Consider the following 11238-nt stretch of genomic DNA (forward strand, 5'->3'; position numbering starts at 1 on the left):
TAAAGTTTTTGAAGAGTGGCACCATCAACCTAAGATAGGACAAACTGAAAAGAGAACTTTCATGTAGAATGCTGTCTAATTGTATAAGGCTTGTTATGGAATGCAATGCAAAGGTGACACTCTAATATGTAGAGGGATTTTATTAAAAGTTCATTTCTAACCCACAATTATTTCAGCAAAGGAAACAGGCATAAGGTTAAACAAAATTTATTTTTAATTGTGGAAAAAGAGATGTTTGAAATGGTAAGTTTGCAAGCTATACTACAGTCATTTAATTTATCCACAGCTAACTTAAAGTGCCTTTGACTACCAAAAACCTATTACACTTTTAAAAACAGATTCCAAATATATTTTGTGACATATGTTCATAATATACAAATGTCAATGCATAGACAAATACTTAGGACTTTTAGTAATCCAAGAAAACAGACAAGTGTAAATGCACTACAAACTCCTTGTACCCAATGTGATTTGCTTGACTGCTGAAAGAGGCTGAATTCCATTCTCTTTTGATTTTGCAATTTTGTTTAAATCTAAATAATAGCTAACATATACCCCAAGGCCTCTTAGTTTTAAAAAGCTACCAGAATGAACAGAAGTCTAAGAATTAGATTAATAAATCTGTTTTTTTCCATTTTATATTGCGGACTGAGTTAAGTTAACTTTTGCAGGCAGAGGTCCCGCTTCTTGTTCCTCAGCTTTACATTTTACTATCACGAGAGCAGAGGTTGGATATTGATTCAATTTTTGTTCATTTATATACTCCAAGTCGCCATAGATACTCAGCTTCTAGAAAAAGAAAACAAAGTGTGCTTAAAATGGGCCATTCAGTTGCAGCTTTTATAGCAGAACTATTATCTGTGGGGATACATGTATGCCAGGATATAAGGAGTTCCCTGAGATGGCCATAAGCCTCTGCGAGATCATTGTGCTTTCACCAGTGGATTCCGAGGGGCACTTGATGAAGCCCCTTTCCTAATATTTTTTACAGATCAAATAGATATTAAAATTGCATGCTTATTCTATGACAGGAATGATTTAACTGTATTTATGACCAATTTGGGGTTATTTATAAACCCTAACAAGAAGTTTATTTGATCACATATTTCCATCAGAAAGAACCTGAATGAAAGCCTTAGCGTAACATAAAAATAAAGTGATAATTTACCTCAGAGGGAACATACTGTTCAACAGCAGTAGTAACAGTTGCACAACAAATCCACAGCAACACAAGTATAGACAGGAGAAGAGTGGTTGTTAATATCCAACCAGAATTTCTAGAAAGCAAGGACACAGAATATTCCTAAAACAATTGAAGGTTTATTGAAAACATTTTCCATACATCATTTCCCTGTCTGAAAACTAATTTGCTCCTACACAATTTAACCCAACAACTTGAATGTAGTTTCAGAAGAGTATATTTGAAAATTTAGGATTTTCAAAGAGCTTCTGTTTTAAGTAAGGAATGATTACAGCCAACATAAACCCAGACACTAATTGGCATAACTGTTCATTTAGAAAAAAAAGGCAGAAGAGGTTTTACACACTTATTTTTTAACCCACCCAACTCCAAAGAATAACAGAATTGGAAGGGACCTTGGAGGTCTTCTAGAGTCTAGACCAGGGGTCGGCAACCTTGGCTCTTTTATGACTCGTGGACTTCAACTCCCAGAATTCCTGAGCCAGCATGGGAGTTGAAGTCCACGAGTCATAAAAGAGCCGAGGTTGCCGACCCCTGGTCTAGACCAACACCCTGCTCAAGCAGGAAACCCTATACAGACAAATTGTTGTCCAATTTTTTCTTAAAAACCTCCAGTGTTGGAGCATCCACAACTTTTGGAGGAATAAAAGTAGGGGAGGAAAAAATTCAAAGGCTTGCTAGTAATGCCTCACTTCTTGTTGGAAAAGAAAAAAAAAACATTTTTGTGACTGAAAATACTGTCCACTCAGATCTTATCCATCAATAGTGTAATTTGTCCCTGTATGTAGTACATCTTTCCTCATCATCTTTGTGACTGAAACAATTTCAGAAAACTTTAGTTAATCATAAATTTCTATTTCATCTGAAGTAGGAATGCTTGAGACAAGCTAGGATGTCAAATCATGGTTTGCTCCGTAGCTAACACCCATATCTATCTAAAATAAACCATCAAAGTTATTTCTCATTAATATAATAGGAATGTTAGCATCTCTCATACTCCATTTAGCCAGCAACATTATATCCAGCTTTACCTCAATTTCATATCACTTAAGAGAATAGTACAGAACAGCTTGGATTTGAAAGCAGTATTCAGTGAAAAATGAAGAACGTCAGTTGAGAAGGGAAAAGTGAAGCTTTATGGTACAGCTTTCTGCTTTTACAGAACGACTGGATATAGCATAAATAACCACATGCTAATTTGCTAAAGGTTTAGCCAAGAATCATTCAATAGAAGACAAAACACAATGGTGATAATTAATCAACTACAACTAATTTAAAGTAGGTAAAGACACTTCTCCTCTATTACTCCATATACCAAAAATACATACAGTGAAATACATTTGAAGAAACTCTCCGTTTCATCCTCATCAAAAGATCCTTTATGTGCATGTGGACCTCCCAACTGTAAGTCTACTGAAAAAAATCATAGTAGAACTTTGTTGAGCTTTTAATCATGAAATCATAGGTATATATAAAGCAAACCTTTGCACCTTTCAGTCTATGTGTTAAATTATTCTGGAATAATAAGTTAAACTAACAAAAAGGTAAGTATACAGAGGGTATCAAATACCAAAGGAAACTTTTATTATACCCTATATGAAATATTTTCATAGAGCATTTGCACCTTGAATACATCCATCAATATGTTGGCATGACTCAATATAATTAATTAAAAGTATTATTGCTATGACTGTTTTTCTCAGTGATTCGTATTAGCAATTTTTATAATGTATTGTAGACGTTTTAGATATGATCTTGTTAACTTTCGAAAGAGTGCAGCAAAATAGTTACAGGCTATATAAGTAAATTAATTGTGGAACATTACATTAGCCAGATTGTCAGTGACTTACACACTGACACCCCTATACATAGTACAATATTGGAAAGCAGAAGCACTGAAATCAATGGATTAGTACAGGGAAATATGAGAATTACCATTGCATCTCACATAATTTTGTTAGAATCAACCACATTCAGTTCACTTTGGGTGAAAAAAATGGAATGACAGATTTCAAAATATGATCCACCCACATGTGTTTACTCTAAATTATAAAATTGTGCTTTTTAAATATATATATATATATATGGATCCTTGGTTTTTCGGGTTTTTCCCCGCGTAGAATTAAAGGTGTAGGCGCAACGTTTCGATGGAATCCCATCCATCATCATCAGGCTTCTGTTTCCTTCTTCTGGGAGAAGCATGTGGCTGTTTGTTCCTCTTTTTTAAACTGCCAGAGGGGGTGTGTTCTGTGGAGGTGTGCTCTGATTGGGTAGGGGACCAAGTGTGTTCTGATTGGGTGGGAGTGTGTTTTGAATGGTGGGGGTGTTCTGATTGGGTGGGGGTGTGTTCTGAGTGGATGGGCTGGTCTCAGCTGCCAGCTCCAGACCTGAGCTGGTGAGTTGTGCTGCTTTTGTTCGGCTTCGTGTTTGTGGTGGTGCCATGTTTTTATAGTGGGTGTCAGTTTGCTTATTGTGTGGTTTGGAGGGGTTTAAAGTGGCTGATGTTGCAGCTGTAGTTAGGTTTCTGTTTTGTGGTTGTGTGTCTTTATCGTTGTGGGTTCGGATTTGCTTTTTGAATGGTTGTGTGGTGGTGATGTCATGTGATGTTATCATGAGTTTGGGTCTGGTATCATTCTTGGTGGTTGGGCTTCGTCTGTCAATCAAGGCGGGTTTCCAAATGGCTGGTAGACGAGAGGTATCATCTCGTTTATTCATGCTGTGGGGGCGTTTTTCTATCTCAATGGCTTCTCTGATTATTCTGTTGTTAAAATGTTCAATTTTGGCAATAGTTTTGGTTTTTTTTTGCCAAAATTGAACATTTTAACAACAGAATAATCAGAGAAGCCATTGAGATAGAAAAACGCCCCCACAACATGAATAAACGAGATGATACCTCTCGTCTACCAGCCATTTGGAAACCCGCCTTGATTGACAGACGAAGCCCAACCACCAAGAATGATACCAGACCCAAACTCATGATAACATCACATGACATCACCACCACACAACCATTCAAAAAGCAAATCCGAACCCACAACGATAAAGACACACAACCACAAAACAGAAACCTAACTACAGCTGCAACATCAGCCACTTTAAACCCCTCCAAACCACACAATAAGCAAACTGACACCCACTATAAAAACATGGCACCACCACAAACACGAAGCCGAACAAAAGCAGCACAACTCACCAGCTCAGGTCTGGAGCTGGCAGCTGAGACCAGCCCATCCACTCAGAACACACCCCCACCCAATCAGAACACCCCCACCATTCAAAACACACTCCCACCCAATCAGAACACACTTGGTCCCCTACCCAATCAGAGCACACCTCCACAGAACACACCCCCTCTGGCAGTTTAAAAAAGAGGAACAAACAGCCACATGCTTCTCCCAGAAGAAGGAAACAGAAGCCTGATGATGATGGATGGGATTCCATCGAAACGTTGCGCCTACACCTTTAATTCTACGCGGGGAAAAACCCGAAAAACCAAGGATCCACATACAGGCACCCGCGAAAACCTCAGAAAACATATATATATATATATATATATATATATATATGCACACACACACACACACACACACACACACACACACACACACACACACATATATATATATATATATAACTTTTCCCCCCATACATTTTGCATCTTTATGCTTTTTAAAAAATGAAGAAAAAATATGACAGGTGTATATGCATACTCAAATGTTTGATCCTATGCATGTTTTTCAAGTTGTAAATATTATTACTGTTAGTAATCGTCCAGATTTATTTCTTCCAGAAAAATCTTCGTGCTAAACATTATAAGCTGTTTCTTTAATCAGATAAAACTAAAAAGTTGGTTTGTCTTTGTAAGAAAATCCTGGAAGAAAACAGCATTTAAAAAGATGTGCATGTTTACATTTTATGAGCATGCTATGTCTTTTTGGAGTTCAGCCACTAAGGCAACTATTGCTCATTTAAAAATATGCTTCAGCTGCTATAATATAAAAGTTGTTCTGAAGTCTTACTAGTGACATTTAGGAAGGCATCTACATGTTTAACCAGTATGTCTACCCTAAGGAATTCTTCTTGAGGAAGTACTGACATCCTTGCATGAATGCCTTTGTAAATTACCAGCAGAACTCTGGAGGGGTAGAACTCATTCATGCCACAGATATAGAGTTTTCACTTTTGTGTAAATAGTGGAGTTTCTAGTCATTATACTGAGTTTATCTAATGTTCAATTCTATAGTTTCTTATCTTTACAGAAAACCAATTAAAAGGTGATAAGAAAGCTAAATTTTTAATTTAAAAAAGACACCATTTTCATAAATGCATAGAAAATGTATATTTTACTATCCACAATTACTTCTGTTGTAGTCCCCACATTTTTTCGGGTAACTTACGAGATGTCTTGGCTAGTGACGATGCTTTCAAATCTTGGTTTTCCTGATCAGGACTTTGTACAAACTGAACATCTGGTTTGGACTGAAATTATAATAGAACCTTCAAGTTAGCATAAAAGATGTGTACAAAACTGAAATCATCATACACAGGAGTTAATAATACTAGTTTAAGCAGTCACATTTTTATTTTATTTATTTACAGGTAGTCCTTGACTTACAACAGTTCATTTAGTGATTGTTCAAAGTTACAATGGAACTGAAAAAAGTGACTTATGACTGTTTTTCACATGTATGACTGTGTTATGGCATCTCCCTGGCCATGTGATCTAAATTCAAGTGGTTGGCAACTGACTTCTATTTATGACAGTTGCAGTGTCGTAGAGTCACGTGATCTCCTTTTGCGACCTTCTGACAAGCAAAGTCAATGGGGAAGCCGGATTCGCGTAACAACCTGCAATTAACTTAACAACTGCACTGATTCGCTTAACAGCCATGACAAGAAAGGTTGTAAAATGGGGCAAAGCTTACTTAAGGTCTCACTTAACAACAGAAATTTTGGGCCCAACTGTAGTCCTAAGTTGAGGACTACCTGTATTTATTTATTTAAAGAAATAAGCAAATATTTTTTGTGTTTCTGGGCTATCCATCTTCCTCAAGATACATTAGTTTGTAAGCACTTTAAAGTGCAAACCCTAATTACGTAATTAAAGTCTGGACCATTATAAAAAATAGGCAAGAGTTTAATTTTCAATTGAATTAGAAGCACCTTTATACAAATCCATTTACATTCTAGTGACACAAGTTAGCAACTACCTGAAATATCAGTATTTTGCCATCATCAGCTTGAAGATAGAAAGTCCAGGTAGAGGTAATGAAGCTGTGGGCAGTTTCCATCATATCACTCCAGAAGGATCTTACAAGGGTAAGTGGGAAGAGTCGATGAATTTTTGGCATTAAGGACATGAGCTACAAATAAAAAGTTGATTCTTTTTAAAAAAAAGTGTTCTTCACACATGCATATAAATTAGCTGCAGGAGTACAAGCAGTCAACTTCAACTGTTTCTGTGTTAACAATCGAGATTACTTACTTGCTCACGTCTCAGTTCAGCATATGGTAACTGATTCTGGCATCCAAGATGGCAAGCATATTGTTCATCAGACTGGGAGGTATATGCCTCAGTACATGCTGCAAAACAACGTCCATTTTCTCAGTTTTAAGAATTGTGCATTCCATAGCAGCGATAAAGCACAGATATACATAAAACCACCATTTAATACTATTATTTTTGACACCCATACTAACAGACTATGTCAGTATTTAGAAAAGGAAAGAAAATTGAGATCAAACAATTTTAAAATTCAAGATCTGTAAACTAAATGACAGAATTATTAAAGAGAGACAAGGGGAAATAATTTGGTATAGCTTTCTGTAGGTCCATGGTTTGTACATGACAGATCCATTCATTTTTTAAAATCTCTTGATGTAACTTACCATACATCATGACCATAGAAGGAAACAGACAAGCATGTGATCAGAATAATCATGTAAAAAAATTATAAGGGAAAAATAGAATCTTCCCATAAATGTGTATCAAACTTATCAACTGTCTACATTCCTATGCATACTGACTTGGAGGGGAATACTAGGCAAGTCAGTAGGATTTACAGCTGAATAAAGTGCCACGCTGTAATGCACAAGATTCAAGAATAGTATCAAAACAGAAAGCAAGCAAAATATCACTGGGTTTATGTTGTAAGCCAAATCAACTGTTATAATGTTTTTCTTCATGAAAATATGTAGCCTTTGAACTTTTACCTCTGAACTAACTAAATAAAAATAAATGGCTTCAGTATTATATCCCTTTTTTCTAGAGTATGTGTAAATATTGAAAATTCTTCAGAAAGGAGAATAGGGTAAAGGAAGTTTTAGCAGCCAGCCAAAAGGCTTTCTAAAAGAAGAAGGCTGTAAGTGGCTTTAACCACTAATTGGTAAGCTGGGAAGGGCTTGGTAGGGATCTGCATCAGTTATTATAGGAGCTGTTTTGCCTAGAGTATGTGTTATCTGTTTGTTTGAAAATGGGGTAGCCACAGTATGTTTGTACGGTATGTTAACTTGGGTGGGTATTCTAATTCCGATCGCTTTTCCTTTTGTGAAATAATACTGTGCTGCGATTTGGGGTCTAATCTTTGGCATATGGGGCTCAAATTCACATTCTGTCTTATATTTCATTTGCCTGAAGGCTTTACCTATCCTTTGTGATTAGGTAACACCCTAAATCATTATGACATTCTCTTTGCAATTTACAGGTTACCAAAATGTTTCTAACTTCTTCTAAACATTGGGACTTTTTTTATTATAACTTGAAAAAGTCACTACTTTATATTACCAGAGTCGCATTCCATCTTGGTCCGATTCAAATCAATTCCATCATCCACAAACTGACAAATTGAAAATAATCTGCAACCTCTTTGACATGCATAGAGCTCTTCTTCCTGATAATTAAATGTCAAGTCACCATAATTATTTTGATAATGTTATTATAAAAATTATCAGTATGGTATATTTCAAAATATAAAGTATACCCTGGACAATTTAACTTCTATGATATTTCAATCTATTGTTTCGCTATGTCATTTTCAATAGAAAGGGCAGGTTTTAAAAAATTAGATATAACAGTTGATGAATGCCATGGTTTAATACACTGATTTATAATAAAAAGTTGCATACAAAATGTATAAATACTAAGATCATTAGAAAGATGACAACTTCTCTGTGTTCCAGTTTCATATTCCCATCACTATTTAACATATCTAAAACTGCTAGAAAAATAAATAAGATGCCACGAATATACAAATACCATTCAATATGATCCTTACCACCAAAGGCAGCAGAGAACCTTATTCATAGCTTAATGAATTAATATAAAGTAGAAACTGGAGGTTCACTCTGGGCAGATCAGTTGGGCCCCATCTATCGGCCAAAAAAGGGACAATACAGAGGAAAAAGTCTATTCCTTCCTTTCTTACAAAAAGTTCAATTGAATGTCGTCTGTTCCATGCCAACAAATCAAAGAAAAGTGTGTGTGTGTGTGCGTGTTTCATGTATAACCCAATCTTTCAGAGTATGGCACACTCCAGATTGTAGCAATTCCTACACCTGACCTGAGCTGACAATTACCTGAGCTGGGATTAGAAAGCTCTACAGATAGTCCTCGATTTGCAACAGTTCATTTAGTGACCATGCAAAGTTACAACAGGACTGAAAAGTGACTGATGACCATTTCCCCCACTTACGACCTCTGTAGCATCCCCATGAAGATGTGATCAAAATTCAGGCGCTTGGCGACTGGTTCATACTTACGACCACTGTTGTGTCCCAAGGTCATGCAATCACCTTTTTGCAACCTCCTCTTGACAAGGAGAATCACTTGGGGAAGCCAGATTCACTTAAGAACCATGTTACTAACTGAACAGCTGCCGCGATTCACTTAGCAACTGCGGCGAGAAAGGTCGTAAAACGGGGCAAAACTCGCTTAACACATCTCTCACTCAACAACAGATATTTGGGGCTCCATTGTGGTGGTAAGCCGAGGACCACAATGGTATTCAGGCGTTGATCTGGAAAGCCCCGGCATCCGAGCCCGAGACCCTGGAGAAGCGGCGTTCAGAAAAGCAGCCCATACATTTGCTGGACAATTTGTTAATGGCCAACCAAAGCGGTGCCTCCCTGGCAGCAGCCAGGAAGAGCCAGAAGGAGCCTCTCTGTCCCTCCTGCTCTGAGGGACAGCCAGAGGAGGCTCCCATGGTATAACCAACCTGCTTTAATTAACATTCGAGCATATTGTCTGCATGGCGTCCTTCTCCGTTTATAAGCCTCTCCCCCTTAATTTTTATTGCTTCCCGCGCGTGTTCACACACACACACACACACACACACACACACAGAGAGAGAGAGAGAGAGAGAGAGAGAGAGAGACGGGGAAAAGAGAGAGAGAGAGAGAGACGGGGAAAAGAGAGAGAGAGAGAGAGAGAGAGAGAGAGAGAGAGAGAGAGAGAGAGACGGGGAAGAGAGAGAGAGAGACGGGGAAGAGAGAGAGAGAGAGAGAGAGACGGGGAAGAGAGAGAGAGAGAGACGGGGAAGAGAGAGAGAGAGAGAGAGACGGGGAAAAGAGAGAGAGAAAGAGAGAGAGAGAGACGGGGAAAAGAGAGAGAGAAAGAGAGAGAGAGAGACGGGGAAAAGAGAGAGAGAAAGAGAGAGAGAGAGACGGGGAAGAGAGAGAGAGAGAGAGACGGGGAAGAGAGAGAGAGAGAGAGAGACGGGAGAAGAGAGAGAGAGAGAGAGAGAGAGAGAGAGAGACTGGGAAGAGAGAGAGAGAGAGAGACGGGGAAAAGAGAGAGAGAGAGAGAGAGACGGGGAAGAGAGAGAGAGAGAGAGAGAGAGAGAGAGACGGGGAAGAGAGAGAGAGAGAGAGACGGGGAAAGAGAGAGAGAGAGAGACGGGAAGAGAGAGAGAGAGAGAGACGGGGAAAAGAGAGAGAGAAAGAGAGAGAGAGAGACGGGGAAAAGAGAGAGAGAGAGAGAGAGAGAGAGAGAGACGGGGAAGAGAGAGAGAGAGAGAGAGACGGGGAAGAGAGAGAGAGAGAGAGAGAGACGGGGAAGAGAGAGAGAGAGAGAGAGAGAGAGAGAGAGAGAGAGACGGGGAAAGAGTGGCACCACGCCTCCCGACTCCTCCTTCCGGCAACCCCCGATTAACCAGGACCCCGAGAGGAGGAGGGAGGAGGAAGCCCCGCAAAACCATTTTCCTAGAGAGTGATTTAGGGGCGACGTCGTCGGTCGCCGCCACCGCCGCCGCTTTCCCCTTTCTTACCTTGGGGTACGTGTGGAGCGGGTAAGTGCTCTGGCAAGTCCGTTGACACGGCAGTGTATTTCCCAAGGCCGGCTCAAAAGCCTCCGAAAGAGAATTTGGAGCGGGCTCCAGGTCAGCCCAAGCCGCCTCAGAGCCGAGGACGACCAGCAGGAAGAGAGACCCTAAACGGCTCCGCCGCGCAGCCGCCATCTTGTAACCGCCCCCCCCTCCTCCCACGCCCCGACTGTTTGTTTTTGTTACTCCCACCTTGAGCTTCTCGTTTCCGATTAGAAGAGCTACGAAATATGTAGAACTATTTGCTTGGCTTCCGGGTTTCTCGACCACGATTTTTTTTTTCTCTCTCTCTCGAGAAAAAAAAAAGTAGGACTCCGAAAAGAACAGTTTACTAGACTAATTCTAGTCCTACATTTAAACAGTAATAAGTAAAAAAAAAACCACCATACAAACAAAGGGAAAAGTTCGTCTCCCTCTCAACCCGGTTTTATTCCACTTATTTTATCAATATGCATTGTCAGGCGCATCTCCCCTTACTGCAAAGTTTCTCAATCTTGGCAGCTTTAAGATATGTGGACTACGACTCCCAGAATCCCCTGGACAACATGCCGGGGGGGGGGGGCGGTGGGGGGGAATTTGAGATTTGAAATCTTAAAGTTGTCAAGGTTGAGAAACACCGTTTGGATCAGGGGTCTTCAAACTTGGCCCTTTTATGACATGTGGACTTCAACTCCCAGAATTCCTCAGCCAGCAGGCCTGGCTGAGGAATTCTGGGAGTTG

General features: G+C 39.4%; 1 protein-coding gene across 2 annotated transcripts; it reads right to left on the bottom strand.

The window, feature by feature from the left end:
- Positions 1 to 191: 191 nt before the first annotated feature.
- On the bottom strand, positions 192 to 10663 carry TMEM59 (transmembrane protein 59). 2 transcript variants are annotated; one of them, XM_083358472.1, is made up of 8 exons: positions 10465 to 10663; positions 7986 to 8091; positions 6687 to 6784; positions 6412 to 6564; positions 5599 to 5680; positions 2530 to 2611; positions 1169 to 1277; positions 192 to 789 (listed from the first exon to the last, which is right to left on the bottom strand). In XM_083358472.1, the coding sequence occupies exons 1-8, from the start codon at positions 10651 to 10653 to the stop codon at positions 637 to 639; spliced, it is 972 nt and encodes a 323-aa protein (XP_083214598.1). In that variant the 5' UTR covers positions 10654 to 10663; the 3' UTR covers positions 192 to 636. The 2 variants fall into 2 exon arrangements, with proteins under 2 accessions (XP_083214598.1, XP_083214597.1); XM_083358471.1 differs by having other exon boundaries at positions 2530 to 2614.
- Between the last annotated feature and the right edge of the window lie 575 nt (positions 10664 to 11238).

The sequence above is a fragment of the Vipera ursinii genome (genome assembly GCF_947247035.1).
Source record: "Vipera ursinii genome assembly, chromosome: 3".
NCBI classification, from domain to species: Eukaryota; Metazoa; Chordata; class Lepidosauria; order Squamata; family Viperidae; genus Vipera; species Vipera ursinii.